Source organism: Rhinolophus ferrumequinum, chromosome 8, assembly GCF_004115265.2.
Source record: "Rhinolophus ferrumequinum isolate MPI-CBG mRhiFer1 chromosome 8, mRhiFer1_v1.p, whole genome shotgun sequence".
Lineage (NCBI taxonomy): Eukaryota > Metazoa > Chordata > Mammalia > Chiroptera > Rhinolophidae > Rhinolophus > Rhinolophus ferrumequinum.
In genome coordinates, this window is record NC_046291.1 from 28,597,335 (window position 1) to 28,620,316 (window position 22,982).

A 22,982-nucleotide genomic window follows, 5' to 3' on the forward strand; every position below is an offset into this window, starting at 1 on the left:
TAAAGGGTATGGCTTTTTCTTTTTGGAGGAATGAATCAGACAGTGATGATGGTTAGACCATCTTGTGAATATACTAAACATCACCAAATTCTACACTTTAAGTAAGTGAATTTTACGCTAGGTTATAGAATTTTACTTCTATATCTCAATTCAAAACAATTTAAATAGCCATGAATGGCCAGTAGCTACTGTATTGGCCAGCACAGCCATTGAAGGTGCCTAAATTCAGAAAATGCTTTCTATGAGCAAGAAATAGACTTTTGTCTTAAGCCATTGGGAGGTAGGGGTTGGGAAGGGAGGGAAAGCAAACAAATTTAAAAATGGCAAAGAAGTGCTAAACATTTTGCTTGTAATTGCTTAAAACTTTTGAGCATAAATTCAGAAAGTCCAAAAGCTGTGGACTAGGGAAGATGAAACATTCAAAAGAATGTTTCAATTCTATGGGCATAAGCTTCAAGATTTATAAAAAGAAAATTAACTACAACAGCATTTCCCAGACTATGCTGTGGTATTTATTAATAGTTGTTGGGCATCCAAGAATTGTTTTGGGGACTAATGTTTTATGAAATACTACCGTTTTTTCCTGAAAATAAGACCTAGCTGGACCATCAGCTCTAGAATGCATCTTTTGGAGCAAAAATTAATATAAGACCCAGTATTATATTATAGGTGGTATTATATTACATTATATTATATTATATTATATTATATTATATTATATTATATATTATACCCGGTCTTATATTAATTTTTGCTCCAAAAGATGCATTACAGCTGATGGTCCAGCTAGGTCTTATTTTCGGGGAAACACAGTACATGTAGGTAAGTTAAACAGCTTTCTTTACTTGAAAGACTTGCCAGAACATTTAAAATGCTATTGTGCTTTGCAATATCCACTTTACAACACAGATATTTTTACATATTATGCAATGCTAGATTGGGAAATATTGGACTATATGATTACAATGGTTCTGTCAGCTTCAAAGCTATATGATTCTTAGAAACGTTTTAATCCATTTTTGTTCTTTATTTAATTTGGTTTGGCACAAAGGTAAATCAGTAATTTATGGGAAAAATAATCAGTTACCTCTTCATAAATATTGATATATTTCTTTAGGTTCTTAACATTCTAGTCCTAAAGTTAGAGATACAAACCAACATGGCTATAATATTAAAAAAAAAAAAAATCAAGAAGTAATCCACATTATGCAATACAACTACATACAGTAAACTAAGCCTAAGTACATACAAATATGACATAGGCATAACTTCTGTGACATTGTGATATTTACTACTGTTCCCTGCTACTTAGGATATCAAAGTGGCTGGAACAATGTCTGTCCCAAGCAGGAGTCTCCTCTTTCTATTTTATTACAATGATTCCAAAAATTTCCCTAAATTATAGTCTATTTTGGAATCTCACAAGTATCTAAACCAAGTCACTTCTCCCTGAAGTTCATTAGTACTGCAAATAATTCAACAGACAGATTCTTTTTCTTCCTTAAACACACTTATTTCATATTTATTGAAGGTAACCAACTGTGCAGCAGGCTTACAGTGTTCAAATCCTGCACATTCCAAAAAAGGACTGGCCCTTGGTCAGATCCTGGAAGAAAAGGTGTATAAGTCCTTAAAATACTTTCCTGGTAAAAGAAAGTATCTCTGTGCACCTGGTGCCTAGGGCCACATCAGATAGTTATGCTAAACAATGTGATTTATGGGAAACATCATTTTATTTACAAGGGGGCCCTGGGACCAAGAAGCAAGAGCTAAGATCAATCACAAGGGCGCTCCATGCCTGTATAACTGAGCCCCAATGCCCACTGCACACACCAGGACTTAACTGGTTGGTTAAGTCAGCTTAACTGGTTGGTAATACTTCATATTCATATTTTAAACAAAGATTTTTATCTCTATTTGAAACAGTGAAAAACAAAATAAATATGGTATCAAAGAAAAATGTTTTCATCCCAAATAATAGATAATAGAAGAGACCATATCTAGGACAATTAGAGCATCAAGTAAGTAATGATAAAAATGGATTATAACCCAATAAATAAAATGGGCTGAAAGTTGAATAAATAACAGGATATATGCATAGTATCAAAGTATCGTCCCACAGATACTTATTAATATAAAGAGAAATATTTGAAGAAAAATCACCAATGGAGATACCTGTCCAACACAACTGTAATCGAGCGATCAAACTGAGTATCATCAGTAATGAGACAAACTGAAAGCGAGACCAACTTGATAGGAAGCAAGAATAAAGCATCATTTCTATAATATTCCTATAAAAAATTAACTTGAATCCAGTCATGAGGAAAGGTCAAACATTGAAGGACACTATTAAAAGAAAAATAACTACCTACAATCTTCAAAAAAGTATCATGGTCATGAAAACCAAAGAAAGATGATGAGGAAATAAGGAACTATTCCAAAATGGAGGAAACTAAGAGTCATGACAATTAAGTGCAATATACTTCTGAATTAGGTTCTTTTTTAATAAAGTACATTATTAGAACAGTTAGTAAAAAGTGAATGGGTGTATAAGGATTTGACAGTAAAAATATATCAGTATTATGGTTTTGTTCCTTGTTTGGTGATTAACTAAGAAAATATCCTTCTTTGTAAGAAAAACACACTAAAGTATGTAGCAGTGATAGGAAATCAGTCAACAATTTATTCCCAAATGCTTCAGAAAAAAAAAAGATCTTTAATTTTAATTTTTTTAATTAAAACTAAAAAATTATTTACTTCATCCAGATGGGGTGATACTGAATTACAGTAAAGTTTTAAAAATTGAGGGGAAAATTTCCAGTAACTTAAGGTTTCACCATAATTAATTTTTGCTCAAAAATCTGCTAACATACAACTGTTAATCATTCTGTCAGCACATAACTTATAATTAAGCATGTCAATTAAAAGAACAGCAATTAAGAGAAAAGTTGAGTTTTAAAGAACTTGTCATGCTTAACATGGAGACTATTACTCATCAGGAATGAATAAACTTGAAAGTACTAGACCGAATCTTAATTATATTTATTTTTACTTAAGATTCAGTTACTAAATCTTTTCTCTTTCAAATCATTTCTCTTTCATGTTAATATATGATCATCTGGTTAAAGACCAAACTCTATATCTCTAGAAAGCATACAAGTTGCACAATTCTGAAAAGATTACCAAAAAATAATTCCTATGTGTGAATGTTTCTGACGCAACTGTAAGGCCCTACACAAACTGCCAAACCGAAAACTCATTACCAAGATACAATAACTAAATAAGCAACTACAATTTCCCTGGTGGAAACCTAAGAGTCATAATAGTTGTTATACAATACACAGTCTGTTAAGAATAAACCTAAAGTATTTCAAAAGTATCACCTCAATCCTTAACGAGGTATGATCAAACAATGCAGAATGTTTAAATAAAAAACATGTATTACAGTGAAAGACACATTGCCTTTAATCCCCTTCAAAATACTCCTCCTCACTTCAAACACACTTATCCCATCCTTCTTGCCACTTTCTGAAGTAGTTCAGGAAGTCCTCTTTCATGAGTGTCTTTAGTTTAGCTGCCGCAGTTGCTTCGATGTCCTGAATTACTTTGACTTTGGGGAAGAGTCAGAAGTGGCATGGCCGTACCAGCAGCAATGTGTGACACAGAGCATTGTCATGATGGAGGATGATTTATAGCACACTTTAAAACACACCTTCTCTCAACCGTGGCTCACACCCAACTGACTGCTCTGAACAAGTTGAAAACTAGTTACACACTATTACTAAGATTCTACATGCCGTTTCCCATATTGAAGATCCCTGCCTTTCTATTGGGTGGCATTTGGCAGCAGCATTCAGTGATCACAATGGAAGGCTCAGTGTCACACATTGCTTCTGGTAGGGAGATTTCTGTCAAAGAAAAACATTGCTGTGTATCCTCCTCCACCTTATTCACTGGATCTGGCACCTTGAGATTTCTGGCTCTTCCCTAAAGTCAAAATGACCAAGAAAAATGAAGTTTTGAATTGACTCAGAACATCAAGGAAGCCCTGACAGCACAACTCGGGAGGCACTGCCGGGGGCACTGTCAACAGGTCAACCAACCCGGCCTGCACACCTAAGGAGCTCTCTCAACAACTGAGCCTTATGGGCAGCCAGCAGGAGGGCCCTGGGCCTTTTGCTGAACTGCTCCAGGCATGATATTGATGATAGCCAGCATTAGTTCACAGTGAGACCACCCCCACATGCCTCCAGGTCCAGCACAGGCAGCAACCAACCATATATAGCTTTGTAGCTCATACCAGGTAGCACAGGCATGTCACAAGACAAGGCCGAAACTGATCTACAGGAAAGCCCTTCCCAAGAAGCACCATAAACAACACACCCAGAGGGTGGCATCAGATGACATCAGAGCACTACTCAATTAGCCCCACAAGCGGCATACCCAAAGGGTGTTCTCAACAGGCAAAAGAGCCCACTGGGGCAAATCTCCCTCTGATGGAGTTCACATGCTGTGGGCATGGCCAATCCTCACAGCATGTCAGCCTTTGAGTCAATCCCACCAACTGACGCGCCAAAAGCAACTGAGGCTCAACTACCACAAAATACACACAACACACACAAGAGACACTCCTGAAATACACACACAGGTGATCAGGGAGACTGCGTCACTAGATCACATAGGATACCTCCTACATAAGGCCACCTAGCAAAGGCTGAGAGACACAGGAGATCTACCTAATACATAGAAGCAAACAAAAACAGGCAGCCAGAATAAGGAAATAAACAAACACGTTCCAAATGAAAAAAAGAGAAAATTCCAGAAAAACTAACTAAATGAAATGGAGGCAATCAACCTACCAGAGACAGAGTTTAAAACACTGGTTCTAAGAATGTTTAAGGAACTTAGTGAGAACTTCAACAAACAGTAAACATAAATAAGGACATAGAAGTCATTAAAAAAAGCCAGTCAGAAATGAAGAACACAATAACTAGAACAAAGAATACACTAGAAGGACTCAACAGAAGATTAGATGAAGAAAAGGATCAAATCAGCAATTCAGAAAACAAGATAGTAGAAAACACCCAATTGGAACAACAGAAAAAAGAAAATGAAGGTAGTTTAAGAGACCTCTGGAACAACATTAAGCATCACAGGGGTACCAGAATGAGAAGAAAGGGAGCAAGGGATTGAGAATGTATTTGAAGAAATAATGACTGAAAACTTGCCTAACCTGGCAAAGGAAGCAGACATGCAAGCCCAGGAAGTGCAGAGTCCAAAACAAGATGAACTCAAACAGGCCCACACCAAGACACATCATAATTAAAATGCCAAAAGTTAAAGACAAAGAAAGAATCTTAAAAGCAGCAAGAGAAAAGCAGTTTGTTACCTACAAGGGAGCTCCCATAAGACTATCAGCTGATTTCTCAAGAGAAATTTTGCAGGCCAGAAGGGAATGGCAGGAAATATTCGAAGTGATGAAAACAGGAACCTAGAACCAAGACTATTCTACCCAACAAGGTTGTCATTTAAAATTGAAGGAGAGATAAAGAGCTTTCCAGGACTTCATTACCGCTAAGCCAGTACTATAAGACTAAAGGACTTCATTACCACTAAGCCACTACTACAAGAAATGCTGAAAAGACTTAAGAAAAAGAAAGAAAAAAACAAAGATCAAAAACATAATAAAATAGAAATACCTATGTACCTATCAATAATCACTTAAAATGTAAATGGATTAAATGCTCCAAACAAAAGACAAAGGGTAGCTAAACAGTTAAGAAAATATGGCCCACGCATATTCTGCCTACAAGAGACCCACCTCAGATCAAAGGACATATATAGATTGAAAGTAAAGGGATGGAAAAAGATATTTCACACACTGGAAACAAGTAAAATGCTGGGATAGCAATACTTAATAGTAGATAAAATAGACTTTAAAATAAAAACTGTAATAGGAGACAAAGAAGAACATTACTGTAAGGACGAGTAGGGAAAATAAAGGGGAAGACACATTACAGTGCGACTGATTTATTCATCAATATCTAATCAATTTATTTAGCAATATGCAATAGAAAAAGACAAAGGCAATTAATAGAATGTGCTAATGCCAGAAAGTAAAGGTGGTTAAGATAAACTATATACATTGATAACAATGTCATGTCAAAGGAGTATACATACATATAAGTTTAAGAGATCTCAACATAACGTTTACTACTGATCAAAAATCTCTCATATCTCTTATAACAAAAATCTCTTATAACAAAAACTCTCAGCAAAGTGGGAATTGAAGAAATACATCTCAACATAATACAGGTCACATATGACAAACCTACATCTAACATCATATTCAATGCGGAAAAATTAAAAACTTTCTCCTTAAGATCAGGAAATGACAAGGATGTCCACTTTCACCATTTTTATTCAACAAAGTACTGGAAGTTCTAGCCATAGCAATCAGACAAGAAAAATAAAAGGCATCCAAATTGAAAAGGGTGAAGTAAAACTCATTTTTTGCAAATACCATGATACTACATATAGAAAACCACAAAGATTCTACCAAAAAACTTTTAGAACTGATAAATGAGTTTAGTAAAGTAGCAGGATATAAAATTAATACTCAGGGGTGGCCAGTTAGCTCAGTTGGTTAGAGCACAGTGCTCTTAACAACAAGGTTGCCGGTTCGATCCCCACATGGGCCACTGTGAGCTGCGCCCTCCACAACTAGAAAAACACACTTAAATAAATAAAAGGGTTTTTTTTTAAAAAATTAATACTCAGAAATTGGTTGCATTTTTATAGACCAATAAGAATTAAGAGAAAGAGAAAATAAGAGAACAATTCCATTTACAATTACATCAAAAAAATGAAATACCCAGGAATAAATTTAAGCAAGAAAGCAAAAGAGCTGTATTCATAAAATTATAAGATGTTGAAGAGAAAAATTAAAGAAGATATAAGTAAATGAAAACATATACCATGCTCGTGAATAGAAAGAATTAATATAGTTAAAATACTAACTAACCAAAGCAATATATAGACTCAATACAATCCATATCAAAATACCAATGGCATTTTTCAGAACTAGAACACTAAAATTTATACGGAACCATAAAAGACCCTGAATAGCAATGGCAATCTTGAGAAAGATAAACAAAGCTGGAGGTATCACACTACCTGATATAAAACTATACAAGGCCACAGTAATCAAAAAAGCATGGTGTTGGCATAAAAACACTGGAACAGTTATAGATTCACTCCCCTTTTCACACTTACATTTTTCTATATGCAAAATAAGTCTCTGTAATGAGGTATATGAAAAAGCACAGATGATCACAAGTTAGAAATCTCAAAAGACTAGCTAAAATATCACAGGCCCTTCAGCTGTGCTCCTGCATCTCTGCCTTATAGATGAGAGAAATCAAACGACACTATAATTCAAAGGCAAGAGATATCAATTAGAGTTCCAATAAGCAGTAGCACATAAATAATTCATGGAAATATAATATACAGCATGGCACCTATAGTTAAATAATACAGTATTGCATATATGAAAGTTGCTAAAAGAGTAGATGTTTAAAGTTCTCATCACAAGAAAAAAATTCTGTAACTATATGTTATGTATGCTCACACATGTTAAGAGCAAAAAAAACTAGATTTAAAAATGATCAAAGGAACTGAATATACATTTCCCCAAATATATACAGATGGCCAACAGGTACATGAAAAGGTGCTCAACATCACTAATCATCAGGGAAATGCAAATCAAAACCACAATGAGATACAACCTCATACTTATTAGAATGACTATCATCGAAAAGGAAAAAGTGTTGGCACAGATGTGGAGAAAGGGAAATCTTGTGCACTGTTGTAGGGAATATAAATTGGTATATCCAATACAGAAAACAAGATGGAGGTTCCTCAAAAAGTCCAAAATAGAACTACTATATGATCTAGCAATTCCACTTCTGGGTATATACCCAAAGAAAATGAAATCACTATCTCAAAGAGGTATCTGTACTACCATATTCACTGCAACATTCTTCACAATAGCCAAGCTTAGTGTCCACCTATAAATGAATAAAGATGATGTGTGATATAGCTGTATTCATCATTGGCTAAAACTAGAAAATTTTATATTGCGGTGGCTATGTAACTATAAATTTGTCAAAATTCATAGACCTTTACCCTTAAAAAGGGTGGCTTGTGTTATATGTGTATTATATATACCCCAATAAACCTGATTTTAAAAATCAAATGAGAAAAAAAAAATCCAGGTTGTAAATGATTCAAGGTAAACTGTTTTGTGGTCCGAAACTTTTATACCAAAGTCTATGACTTATATAAGAAAAAACAAAAAGTAAAATTCTGTCCCTTGAAAAATAATGACTGCAATAGATGCACTCTAAGTAATACTTAAGAGTACGGACATTGCTTACAATATCTAATAAAAAAAACTTGCAAAAGAAATTTAGAAATAATTACACTCAGTCTATAAAATCATTCAGTGCAGTCTCTAATATATTCAAGTATACATTTCTGACATTCAGCAACTGCTTAGTTTTTACTATATGTTGTAATGACGAGCAAGGAAAAGAGAGAGGAGGACACACTAGAGTGGGACTAATGAATTTATTTAGAAATATGCAATAGCAAAAGACAAAGACACTTAAAAGAATGTGCTAATGACAGGAAGTAAAGGTGGTTGAGACTAAACTATATACATTGATAACAATTTCATATCAAATGAGTATACATATATATAAGTTTAAGAGGTCTCAACATATGTTTACTATTGATCAAAAATCACTTGGCTAAATACACAAATAACATCAGTAAGGAGTATACAAAAGCAATAATAAATTCTATAGGCTAGTAACTATTAAAGTAGATGCCAAAAGCTCACCAAACCATAGGAAAAACAACACTGGAACAGTCAGGAATCAAAACCTTGCCAGGTCTGCAGCTGAGAGAAACTCAGGCGTCTCCCACTGCTGCTTCTAGTTCCCCAGAATGCTGCTGCTGTTGCCATTGCTGCTGCTGTTGTTGCTGGAAGCTAGGGCGTCTCCCGATGCTGCAAGCTGCAAGCTGCACACAAGTTTCTAAAATGCTAACAGTTCTCAAGAAGGCTAACCGAGGAGAACAACACTGGAGAGGTCGGGAACCAGCAAGACCTCTCACCACGTCAACGGCGGCTGGAAGTCAGGGTGTCTCCTGGTGTTGTAAACTGCATATTGCTGGAAGTTTCCAAAATGTTAGAAAAATCACCAATGACAAATGACAAAATTATGAAAAATTACACTACCAACTGAGGTTTGTCTTATATATTTTTTAGATGTACCCTAGAGCCAAGCTCCTTGTTCCTGCCTCCCCCTTCGGGAATGGCCAGTTCCAGAAGGGTCCGGCAGATGCTGTGATAAGAATATTGCTAACCTGGCTGAAGGGCCAGTTCATTCGGACAAGCAACACCTGCTGTTCTCGCCTGGGACCATCAGCCCAAGGCCTTCCATAGCCTGGCAACACGCCTGTCACGTCATCCTGATGTAACTTAGTTACTTCTCCACCTCATCTGCTGATGCGGGCAAAACAGACAGAAAGCAACATCCTCCCATCTCTCTCCTGCTGGGAACGAGACAAGGGAGAAATTTTCTTAACCCTAAGCTAATCAATACCTCACGTGCAGTCTCTCACAGGAGGGAACCGCACATGCAGTCTCTCATGTGGGGAAACAGAGGAACAAAAACTAACAAACAAAGATAACCAATACCTCACGTGCAGTCTCTAGTCTCTCATGTGGGGGAACAAAAACAGACAAAAGCTCACATCAGCCAATGAAGGCAAATTTTCCCCAACATCTTCCCTACACATGTACATAATGTGCCTAATGGAAGGATATTAAAAAGTTTTAGATACAGCCTTATCCTCTAGAAGCTTTGTACCATGTTTCCCAAAAATAAGACCTAACTGGACCATCAGCTCTAATGCATCTTTTGAAGCAAAAATTAATATAAGACCTGGTCTTATTTTACTATAATACCGGGTCTTACATTAATTTTTGCTCCAGAAGACACATTAGAGCTGATGGTCCGGCTAGGTCTCATTTTCAGGGAAATACGGTATTATATTACATAAGACCTGGTCTTATATTAAAATAAGACTGAGTCTTATATTAATTTTTGCTCCAAAAGACGCATTAGAGCTGATGGTCCAGCTAGGTCTTATTTCCGGTGAAACACGGTATGATGTGGAGAAGGAATACAAAGTGAACGAAAAATTCAAAGTAAGTGTGGTCCCACAAGCTACTTCATGAAGCCAATCTACTAGTAAGTCCCACAAACATTCAACCATAAGCTATCAAAAGTCTACAAATAGTCTAATATAATTTTCAGGATACATCCATTCATCCACCAAAAGATTACATTTACACTCACTACCACTGAATGCTATTAAAATTCCTTGCATTTTAAAAGGAAAGTAACACCAAAGGCTCTCATGGTCAAAAATATCTCCAATATACATCCTACACATGAGAAAATCAATTTGATTATAAACTATTTTCTGGGAAAGGAAAGAAGACCCTGAATGAAGTAAACCTACCACACATTCATATGTTAATCATACCAAGGTAAAAAGACAAAATAAAAAAGTTTATGAATTGTTTGACTAAAGGGCAATTTCCTATCAAAAAGCTCTTCAAGGTAGGGCAAAAAATGAAATGCAGTTTAAGCCCTTGGATCAATAAAGGGAATTAAGAGACCAATTAAATATCTAGGAGATGAAGTACATGTGTAGGAAGCACACTGATAACAAAGTTATGAAAATTATTTTTAAAATCAAATTATAACTTTAAAAGTCAAAAATTTTTTTCAATTATAAAGATAAGGGGCTCAGAATATAATTTAGTCTGTGTTTGCAATCTTGTCAAAGGTCTTGATAATGACTGGTTTATCTTTTTCACTGAAAATTTTGGTTGCAAAGGTGAGAAGCTGAGGAGGTTATAAGCAAGGGGTCCCAACCCCATACTAGGCTCGCCAGCCCAGTGTTCCAGTGCCTGGAAGAGAAGTCCCCATAACTTCTAGCTATGAAAGCCAAGGCCTTTCTCTTAGACGGCCTGTGCATGGACTCACTCACTGACTAACTCACTTGCTGACGGACTCACTCACTCTGGACTCCAGCACTGGAGGAGCAGCCCAAAAGGTACCAAGGAAATACAGGGAGGAACTGAATTGTCTGGCTCCAAGTCGAGGGCGAGAGGGGCAGCTTTCTCCCAGATAGAAGTACTGGTAGAAGCCACTGTTCCTTTGTTGAGCCCTCCCATCAGGTGGGCACCATATCTAAGTCTCAATCAACCTAGCTAACACTGTCCACCCTGTCCTAGTTATTCCCTGAAACCCCACCCAACTTGCAGGCCCACCCAAACCCCTTCCAGTGACTTTTTCAAACAAACGGCCTATCTTGGCTCATGCTGTGGACTTTCCTAAAACCTCTCAAAGGTTCACAAACCCTAAAACCCACCTCAGATCAAAAGACACACAGAGACTGAAAGTAAAGGGATGTAATGAGATATTTCATGCAAATGAAAACGTGAAAAAACCTAGGGCAGCAATACTTGTATCAGACAAAATAGACTTAAAATGAAGGCTATAATAAAAGACAAAAAAGAGAATTACATAATAATAAAGGGATCAATCCAACAAGAGAACATAACCCTAGTGAATATTTATGCACCCCACAAAAGAGCACCTAAATATATAAAACAAACATTAACCGACATAAAGAGAGAGATCGACAGTATCACAATCATAGCAGGGGACTTCAACACCCCACTGACACCAATGGACAGATCCTCTAAACAAAGGCCTTAAATGACTTAGACCAGTTGGATTTCATCGATATTTACTGAGCGTTTCACCCCACAGCAGAATATACATTCTTTTCAAGTGCACATGGAACATTTTCCAAGATAGACTACATGGTAGGCCACAAAACAAGTGTCCACAAATTTAAGAAGATTGAAATCATATCAAGCATCTTCTCTGACCACAGTACTATGAAATTAGAAATCAATTATAAGAAAACTGGAAAACTCACGAACACATGGATACTGAGTAACATGCTATTAAATAATGAATGGGTCAACAATGAACTCAAGGAAGAAATCAAAAGATACTTTGAGACAAACAAAAAAGAAAACACAACAACTCAAAAATCTACAGGATGCAGTGAAAGCAATCCTAAGAGGGAAATTCATAGCAATTCAGGCCTACTGAAAGAAACAAAAATCTCAAATCAACAGTCTATCTTTACACCTAAGAGAATTAGGAAAATAACAAGAAAATAAACCCCAAGCGAGTACAAGGAAGGAAATAATAAAGATCAGACCAGAAATAAATGAAATAGAGACCCCCCCAAAAAAATTCAAAAGATCGATGCAACCAAGAGCTGATTTTTTGAAAAAATAAACAAAATTGACAAACCTTTAGCCAGACTCATTAAGAAAAAGAGGACCCATACTAATAACATCATAAATGAAAAAGGAGAAGTAACAACAGATACCACAGAAATACAAAAGAAAAAAATTAAGAAAATAGTACAAGAAATTATATGCCAACAAATTAGACAATTTGGAAAAATTGAATAAATTCCTGTCTTCCAAGGCTGAATCAAGAAAGAACAAAAAATCTAAACAGATTACTATCAACGAACCTGAATCAGTAAACAAGCTCCGAACAAACAAAAGTCCTGGACCAGATGGCCTGAAACTTTGACCAAATATTCAAAACAGAATTTATACCTATTCTCCTCAAACTATTCCAAAAAATCCAGAAGGAGGGAAGGCTCCCAAGTTCATTTTATGAGGCCACTATTTTACCGATCCCAAAACCAGACAAAGACATTACAAAAAGGAAAACTATAGGCCAATATCCCTAATGAACAAAGATGCAAAAATCCTTAACAAAACATTAGCAAACCAAATTCAGCAAAACACTAAAAAAAATCATACACCTGGTATGCAAGGTTGGTTCAATATCCACAAATCCACTAACGTGATGCACATTAACAAAATGAAAAATAAAAATTATATGGTCATATCAATAGATGCAGAAAAAGCATGTAACAAAATCCAACATCCATTTATAATAAAAACTCTTAGCAAAGTAGGAATAGAGGGATCATATCTCAACATAATAAAAGCCATATATGATAAACCCACAGCTAACATTATACTCAATGAGTAAAAGCTAAAAGCATTCCTTTAAGATCAGGAACAAGACAAGGTTGCCCACTTTCACACTTTTATTTAACATAGTACTGGAAGTTCTAGCCACAACAATCAGACAAAAAAAAGAAATAAAAGGGACTCAAATTGAAAAGTAAGAACTAAAATTGTAATTATTTGCAGATGACATACTATATATAGTGAACCCCAAAGAGTCCACCAAAAAACCATCAGAACCGATACATGACTAGTAAAGCAGCAGGATATAAAATTAATATTGAGAAATCAGTTGCAATTGTATACACCAATAACAAACTATCAGAAGAAGAAATTAAAACATTCCCATTCACAATTGCTTCAAAAACAATAAAATACTTAAGAACAAATTTAACCAAGGAAGTAAAAGACCTGTACTCAGAAAATTGTAAGACACTGAAGAGAGAAATTAAAGAAGATACAAATAAATGGAAACATATATACCATGCTCATGAGTATTAAGTATCAAGAATTAATATAGTTAAAATGTCCATACTGCCTAAGGCAATATATAGATTCAACACAATCCCTATCAAATTACCAATGACAATTTTCACAGAACTAGAACAAATAATCCTAAAATATGGAACCATAAAAGACACTGAATAGCCACAGCAATCCCGAGAAACAAGAACAAAGTAAGAGGTATCATGCTACCTCACATCAAATCATACTACAAGGCTATAGTAATCAAAACAGCATGGATTGGCATAAAGACAAACACATAGATCAATGGAACAGAATACAGAGCCCAGAAATAAATCCATGCCTATATAGTCATTTAATCTATAACAACGAAAGCAAGAATTTACACTGGGGTAAAAACAGTATATTTAATAAATGGTGCTGGGAAAACTGGACAGATACATGTAGAAAAATGAAACTGGACCACCTTCTGACACCATATACAAGAATAAATTCAAAACGGATTAAAGATTTAAATGTAAGACCCAAAATCATAAACTACTAGTAGAAAATATAGGAAGTAAATTCACAGACATTACCTAATCTTAGTAATATTTTTAATAATATATCTCCTAGGGCAAGGGAAGCAAAAGAAAAAATAAACATGTGCGACTACATCAAACTAAAGGTTTTTTTCACAGCAAAGGAAACCATTAATAAAACAAAAAGACATCCTACTGAATGGGAGAAGATATTTACCAATCTGACAAGGGATTAATATCCAAAATGTATAAAAAACGTTATGCAAGTCAATACCAAAAAAACAAACATCCCATTAAAAAATGGGTAGAGGAACATTATGTTAAGTGAAATAAGTCAGACAGAGAAAGATAAGTACCATATGATCTCACTTATATGCGGAATCTAAAGAAAAGAATAAGTGAATGAACTAATCAGAAACAGTTTTGGAGACAAAGAGGAAAAACTGAGGGTTGCTAGATGGGCGGGGGGGGTGGGGGTAAAGGGGAAGGTGAGGGGATTAGAGAACAGTCAGTAACCACAAGATGGCCATGGGGTTTTGAAAATTAATCTGGGGAACATAATCAATAATGTTGTAAAGTTTTTGAAGGGTATCCGATGGACACGTGTCCCATTTGGGAGACCACCTCAGGGAAGATGTAGATGCCTGATCACTGCACTGTACACCTGAAGCTGAACAACAATGAATGCCAACTATATTATATATATATGTATATATATGTATGTATACACTTATAAGAGGCAGAGTACAGCATTGGGAGTGGAGACAGTGGAAATGGGATGGCTCGGTGCGATGCCAGAGAGATAGTGGATGGGGGCAGGGGGGTCCACAGTGTGAGGGATATAAATGATAAATTTTGTATTACTTTGTCTTGTGCACCTGAAACTAGTAAAAAAAAAAAAATGGGTAGAGGACATGAAGAGACATTTTTCTAAAGAGGACATACAGACGGCCAACGGACATATGAAAACATGCTAAACATCACTACTCATTAGAGAAATACACATAAAAACCACAATGAGATACCATCTCACTCCTGTCAGAATGGCTATCATCAATAAATCAACAAAGAACAAGTGTTGGCAAGGATGTGGAAAAGGGAACCCTCATGCACTGTTGGTGGGATTACAGATTGGTGCAGCCACTATGGAAAACAGTATGGAGGGTCCTCAAAAAATTGAAAATGGAACTACCTTATGACCAAGCAATTCCACTTCCAGGTATCTATCCAAAGAATTCCAAAGCACTAATACGAAAAAATGTATGCATCCCAATGTTCACTGCAGCACTATTCACAATAACCAAGATATGGAAACAACCGAAATGCTCATCGATAGACAACTGGATAAAGAAGCTGTGGTACATTTATACAATGGCGTATGACTCGGCCATAAAAAATGAAATCTTACCATTTGCAACAACATGGATGGATGTAGAGAATATTATACTAAGTAAAATAAGAAAAATACCACATGATCTCATTATATGTGGAATCTAAAACACAGAATAAACAAACAAAACAGAAATAGACTCAGATATAAGGAAAAAAAATTGATGGCTGCTAGATGGGAGGGGGCTAGGGATGGGGAAGAAGATAAAGGGATTAGAAAGTACAAATTGGTAGTCACAATATAGTCATGGGGATATGAAATACAGTATGGGGAATATAATCAATAATGTTGTAAAGACTATGTAGGGTGCCAGATGGGTACTGGACTTATCGGGGGATCACTTCATAGACTGTGCAGATGCCTGACCACTGCATTATACACCTGAAGTTGAAGTAGAATAATATTGAATGCCAACTATAATTAAATATATACACACATATACATACACACATAAGGTACATATATATTACATAGCACAGTATAAGGAATGTAGTCAATGGTATTATAACAGCAATATACAATGTCAGAAAGATTAGAGGGTTATCACTTAGTGAGGGGTGTAAATGTCTAACTATTACATTGCTTTGTAAGTAATAAAAAAAACTAATAAAACTAATTTTTAAAAAAATGTTCACAAACACTAAACAAGGAGCATCTGGCCATAGCATGCCCTGTACCTCTTGCTAAGCAACCCAAAGGCCAGCACTAGTGGCAGCCAGCCTTAGTTCACAGCGTAGCCTTTCCCAGGCATCTCCAAGCCCAGCACAAGTGGCAACCATCTGCAGATGACTTTATAGCTCATACTAAGTGGCCCTGGGCAGAGCACAGGAAGCAGCTGACCTTGGTCTGCAACAGAGCCTCTCCCAAAAGGCCCCAGAACCAACATACCTGGTGGCCAGCTTCAGACCAGACCAGAGCACCCCTTGAACACCTCCACAAAGAACACACCCAAATAACAGACTTGGCAGACACCAGAACCCTGCTAACACAAGTCCTATTCCACAGGGTCAGCCCCTACACAACAGCTCCTCCACTATAGTCACAACCAGTCCTCACAACCAATCAGCCTGAGGGTTAATCCCTCCCATTAACGTCCAAACAGCATCCAAGGCTTAGCTACAACAGGAGGTACACACAACCCACACAAGGGGCACACTGGAAGCACACAGCAATGGTGACCAGACAGACGTGCCACTGGGTGTCACAGAACACTTACTACATAAGGCCACTCTGATAAGACTGGGAGACATAGCAGCTCTACTTAACACATAGAAACAAACACAGGAAGGTAGCCAAAATGAGTAGACAAAGAAAGAAACATGTCCCAAATGAAAGATCAGAACAAAGCTCCAGAAAAAAGCTAAACAAAATAGAGATAAGCAATGTACCAGATGCAGAGTTCAAAACACTGATTATAAGGATGTTCAATGACCTCAGGGAGAACTTCAACAAAGAGACAGAAAACATAAAAATGGAAATAGAAAACACAAAAAAGAACCAGTCAGAAATGAAGAATACATTAGAGAAAATCAACAGATTAGATGAAGCAGAGGATCAAATCAGTGATTTGGAAGATAATGTAGCAGAAAACACTCAATCAGAACCACACAAAAAAAATTTAAAAACTGAGGCCTCTGGAACAACATCAAGTATACCAACATTCACATCATAGAGGAACCAGGAGGAGAAGAGACAGCAAGGAATTGAAAAACTATTTGAAGAAATAAATGATGATGCAAAACTTTTCTAACCTGGCAGAGGAAATAGTCATACAAGCCCATGAAGCACAGAGTCCTAAACAGATGAACCCAAAAAAGCCCACAACGAGACATATCATAATTGAAGTGCCAAAGATTAATGACAAAGAGAGCATTTTTTTTTAATTTTTTTTTTTTTAGTTTCAGGTGCACAAAACAATGTAATAGTTACTCGACATTTATCATTTACATCCCTCACACAGTGTCAACTCCCCTCCCGACAAAGAGAGAATCTTAAAAGTAGCAACAGACAAGCAGTTAGTTATCTACAAGGGAACTCCCATAAGACTATCAGCTGTTTTCTCAACAAAAATTTTGCAGGCCAAAAGGGATTGACACAAAATAATCAAAGTGATGAAAAGCAATGACCTACAACCAAGATTACTCTACTCATCAAAGCTATAATTTACAATCAAAGGACAGATAAAGAGATTCCTAGACAAGGAAAAGCTAAAGGAGTTCATCACTACCAACCAAAAAAGATAAAAAATATGAATAATAAAATGGAAATAACTACATGTCTATCAAAAATTACTTTAAGTGTAAGTGGATTAAATTCTCCAAAAGGCAGAATGGCTGAATAGATAAGAAAACAAGATCCTTACATATGCTGCCTACAAAAGACTCTCTTCAGATCAGAAGACACACACAGGGGTGACCGGTTGGCTCAGTTGGTTGGAGTGTGGTGCTGCTAATACCAAGGTTGCCAGTTCAATCCCCACATGGGCCACTGTGAGCTAAGCCCTCCTTAAAAGAATCAACTATGCCACTGTATCATGAAAGCAATATGTAACCAATGACCATAGCTGTTTCCCAATAAAAACAAAAAACAAAACAAAACAAAAACACACACACACACAGACTGAAAGTAACAGGATGGAAAAGATATTTCATGAAAATAGGCACAAACAATCAAAAAGCTGGGGTAGCAATGTTTATACCAGATAAAATAGACTTTAAATCAGAGGCTATAACAAGAGACAAAGAAGGACCCAGTAATCCCACTTCTGATTATTTGAAGAAACCCAAAACACTAACACAAAAAGACTTATTTATCCATGTTCATTGCAGCATTATTTATACTGTGGCCAAGACATGAAAGCAACCTAAGTGTCCGCCAATAGATGAATGGATAAAGAAATGGTACATATATACAACAGAACATTACTCAGCCATTAAAAAGAATGAAATCTTGTCCTCTACAACAATATGGATGAATCTAGAGGGTATTATGCAGAATGAAATAAGTCACAGAGAGACAAATACTATATGATTTCACTTATATGTGGAATCTAAAGAAAATGAACAAAGCAGAAACAAATATAGAGAACATTTTGATGGTTGCCAAATGGGAGGGGGTTGGGGTAATAGACGAAGGGGGTAAAGGGATTAAAAGGTACACATTAGTCATGGTGATGTAAAGTATAGCATAGGGAATATAGTCAATAATATTGTAATAACTATATATGGTATCAGATGGGTACTAGATCTATCCGGGTGATCACTTCATAAGTTATATAAATGTCAAATCACTATGTTTTCCTCCTGAAACTAATATAATATTGTATGTCAACTGTAATTGAAAAATTAAAAATTATTTTAAAAAATCCTTAACAATTACTAAGTTCTTTTTTATAGGCAAAAAATAAAGAAAATCAATTGGGTAAATATCAACAAATTGTAGTTATAACTTTTTATCATCACATTTTAGAAAAAATACTTTGACTATCATTTTCTCTAGAGGTTGAAGTAATAAAACAAAAATCATCTAAAGTTTTACCAAAGATGGTTTTTAAATTTCTGATGTTAACTGGAAAACTACTATTAGTAACCTGGAAAACTACTACTTACAACCCTGCTCTGCTCTACTTGTAGATTTTGTGTGCATGTTCATACAGGCAATACCTAATTATTCGTAATGCTAATAATGTATCTGAAGGATATTTTTATAAGATAGAAACAATTTAAACAGTACAATTGTTTTCAAAAGGACTGTGCAATCATTTGCCCTCCTTTGCTCAATTTCACACAACATAATTCACATGTATTCTTATTTATCTTATATTTTTGGATATTCTTATGCATAAAACCAGCTATTTATAAACACTAAGCAAAGAACCTTACCTTTTGTTACATATGAGCAGATTTGTCCTTTTTCGGCTTTACAAGCATAAATTACATTTCCACAAAATAAAACGAGTGTTTGGTTTGTTAACTTAAGGTAGTGGTTATGGCATGAAGCTATAATAAAGCTAAATTGACCATTTGGTCACCGATCCCACCAATTAACTTTCATCTATTGCAGGGTCAAAGGCAGCAATTGCAGGGTCAAAGGTAGCATTAAAACCCCAGCTAGTCAGTTCTTTGGGTTACAAGGAAAGATATCCAAATGTGCAGCTGGGTCAGCACAAATCACTATCACCATGTTCTATTTATCAACTTTACTACAAACAAATCATATAAGAACTGTCATCTGGGAAGAGAATATCAATAATATACCCACTAGATCCTAAAATAGATGATAATATAAGAGGTAATAATGTAAAATCTATTGTAGATGCTAAATTGAAGAAATATTTTAAAATCCAAATCCATTTCTATTAATCAATATTCATACTTTGAATTGTAAAATGCCACCACACTAAATTTTGAGTCCCACTGAAAGACACATAATGGTGGCAGTAACATTCTCTTTTCAGCTGGAAAAAATGTAAAAAATATGTAAAAAGACAATCACTGATCCCTTGAACCTGTCAGCTTTATTAACCCATGTACTTTCACATTTACGTAACAATTGTAATCTAAGGGGAACTATACCTTGAAATTACAATAAAAATTATCTTCCAAGGGGAGACGAATCTGTTTCTTTTCTTACTAGTAATAAGCGCAAGCCAATCACTTTTCCACCCTGTTTCTCTACTGACCTTTAACTCTTTGCAATAATATGCTGCATGAGGCAATGCAATTACCACTTCCACCCTTTAGATTTGCCTCTCCTAGAGAATGTGAATTCCCTGAGATAGCATAGCTTCCTTCAGTCCTTCTTCCCACTGGCAGGCAGTCCATTAGAGTATAAATCGACACATTATATGGTATTCATCTGCTCTCCCAGCAGCCCCTCCTCCTAACTGCACTGTGGAATTGTGTAGATACTAGGTGTGCATCATAGAACCCTTGACACAGGGCCAGGCCACAGAAGGCTTTTGAATATATTTAGTGGAAAACTGAGCAACTGAATCTTTGAATCTCTCCTACCCTACTCAGTATCAGAAGCGCTCCCTAAAAATATGGACAACTGTATTTTTGATTATATCTCTAACCCAAGACATATTCTTTCTTTTCCTACTAGCCATACTTTCAACTGCCTCCTTGGAGAGAAAAGCCTTGGATCACGACTGGTTCATTCTCCAATATAAACATTCCCTACAAGATAATATAGAGTTCAGTATATGTCTAATCAAGTAAAACCTCACAATACCATCCCTGATTAACCACGTGGTTCTTACAAAATTTATGAAACTATAAATTTTAACACCTATTTTTTCAGTTTACACTAAGACTTGAGAATGCTTTCCAATATAGCTGATGTTAAGGAGGATGCCTGGAGATATGGGAGCCGGACAAAAAAGACCATAGTGAAGGAACAATTTAACATACTTCTTCTATTTCCACCTTTATCCCAAGAGGATTTAAATGGGAAGGGAAAACATGTGATTCAGAGTCCGCCATAAAAAAAAACAAAAGATGCTGAATTTGCAAACTGTGCGTTTTAACCTATTCTTTCAAATAATTTTTAAAGGATTTTTTTTGTTGTCGTTAAATCCACGGAGTCTTTACTTCATCCAGGAGCAGCTGAATCTCATCTCACCCTGTATCCCCCACCTCCACACATACACACGCAGCGCTACCATATGAGTCTCGGTGCCAAACCAACCATCAGGGGAAAAATTAAACCATGAGGATCGTTTCCTAATTTTCTCTGAAAAATCGTCACAATTCTTCTTCCCACAGGAAAATAAATTACCTATTTTAATGGGATGGGGCGAGGGAAGTTTATCATGCAGCTTCTCATTCTCCAAAGGAGGAAAAGAGCAGTAACTTCAGAGAGATAACTGCTCTGCTGTATCAAGGGTTAGAACCTAAAACGCAAGCAAGCAAGCAAAAAAAAAAAAAAAAAAAGGTCTCTTGGGGTATTCACATGAATAGAAAACTGAAGCACTTTACTTTGCAGCAACACAGTCCCTTAAATATTTTCCAAAGCTTGAGGGAAGAGGATGACCCATCAATCGCCCCACACTCCTGCCTTTTAGGGGAGCAGGATTCTGTCAAATAGAAAATGCCACTCTCCGGCTCCTCCGCCATCCCGAACATTGAATGGCACAAAGTGCGGGGGCGACCGAGGGCAGAAGTGAAGAGGTAGGGACACCACACAAACACCGCACCGAGGACTGATTCATGGCTTTTTAAAATGTTTTAAAGCTAGAATTTCATCCAGCCAGAGGATTCTCACCCATTCACCAGCCCCAGCTCCCACCCTGCTCCTCCCCCAAACCGCGGGCTCAGCTGGGCCGTGTCCCCGCCGCGGCCTCGGCCCCGCAGCCCTACGCCCCCAGGCGCGCGGTCCCCGGCCCCGGGGATCCCCCGCGCGCCACTCACCACCCCGCGGCCCCGCGCGCTCGGGCCAGGAGATGCGTCGCACCTGGATGTAGTTGTTCTCGCAGTAATCGGCCACCCGCTCCAGATTCGTGTAACTGTCGAAGAGGGCCCGGCGGCCCCCCGGGATTTCCTCCTCCAGCAGCATCTGCAGCTCCGCCATCTTCACATCCTCCTCCTCCTCCTCCTCATACAGACCGCAGAGGTACCAGCGGCAACAGCGCCAGGGAAACCCAAGACTGGGAGAGGAGGAGCGGAGGAGACCGCGGCAACTCGGGAGGAGCGAGAAACACCCCCCGCGCGCGACAGGGGAGGGGGCAGCAGGAACGGGGGCGGGGCGCGAGCCGACGGACTCCGAGGACGGTCACCGCGGCGACAGCCGGCCGGGCGCGCGCACGCGCGCTCCCCTTTCTCCGCCCCCGGGCGCCTGAAAAAGATTCCCACCCTCGGCCGCTCCGCCTGCCCCTCCCCCACTTCCGGCGTTTCCTAGCGACGACGGGAGTGGGGGCCGGGATGCGCGCGGGAGTCGGGCGCGCGGTTAACCCTTCGGCCCCCACAGGTTGAGTAGCTGGGGAAGTACCCCCGGCGGCCTTTGTTAGTCCGGCGTGAACGCGCTACTGGCCCCGCCTTCTTCTCGCCGGCGCCCTCCGCGATTCCCTTGGGTGTTATCCTCATTCTGGGGGCCAATGCCCTGGTCATCGGCCTGAGGGATAATGTCAGCCTACAAAACTTCCATGCAGCTTTAAGCGCTGCCTTACTTTTCATTTTTCTCTTCATCTTTTGACCTCATCCATCCTATTTGGGGCAAATTCCAAATTCGTTGTCCCAAATTTTCTGCACTTTAACTTTTTGTGCATTTGCCCCCTAACGCTGTGGTCCCCGGCCAGGTTAGCCTCTGTTCTGTTCTCATTTGCCCCACCACTGGACCACAGCTTTTTGTGCTTGCCCTCTTTATGACTCTCTTCCTCACTGACAACCTT

At 37.5% G+C, this 22,982-nt stretch overlaps 1 protein-coding gene across 49 annotated transcripts in view; it reads right to left on the reverse strand.

Moving 5' to 3' along the window:
• Positions 1-22,388, reverse strand: part of ABI2 (abl interactor 2) — a 100,953-nt gene extending 78,565 nt beyond the window's left edge. For 13 of the 49 annotated variants that reach the window (XM_033111772.1, XM_033111758.1, XM_033111790.1 and 10 more), the window contains exon 1: positions 22,049-22,384. In XM_033111772.1, coding sequence (XP_032967663.1) covers positions 22,049-22,165 — 117 coding nt within the window. In that variant the 5' untranslated portion in view covers positions 22,166-22,384. Of the gene's footprint in view, positions 1-22,048 lie in introns of all 49 variants that reach the window. The other 36 variants (XM_033111789.1, XM_033111786.1, XM_033111785.1 and 33 more) reach the window with 10 other exon arrangements.
• Between the last annotated feature and the right edge of the window lie 594 nt (positions 22,389-22,982).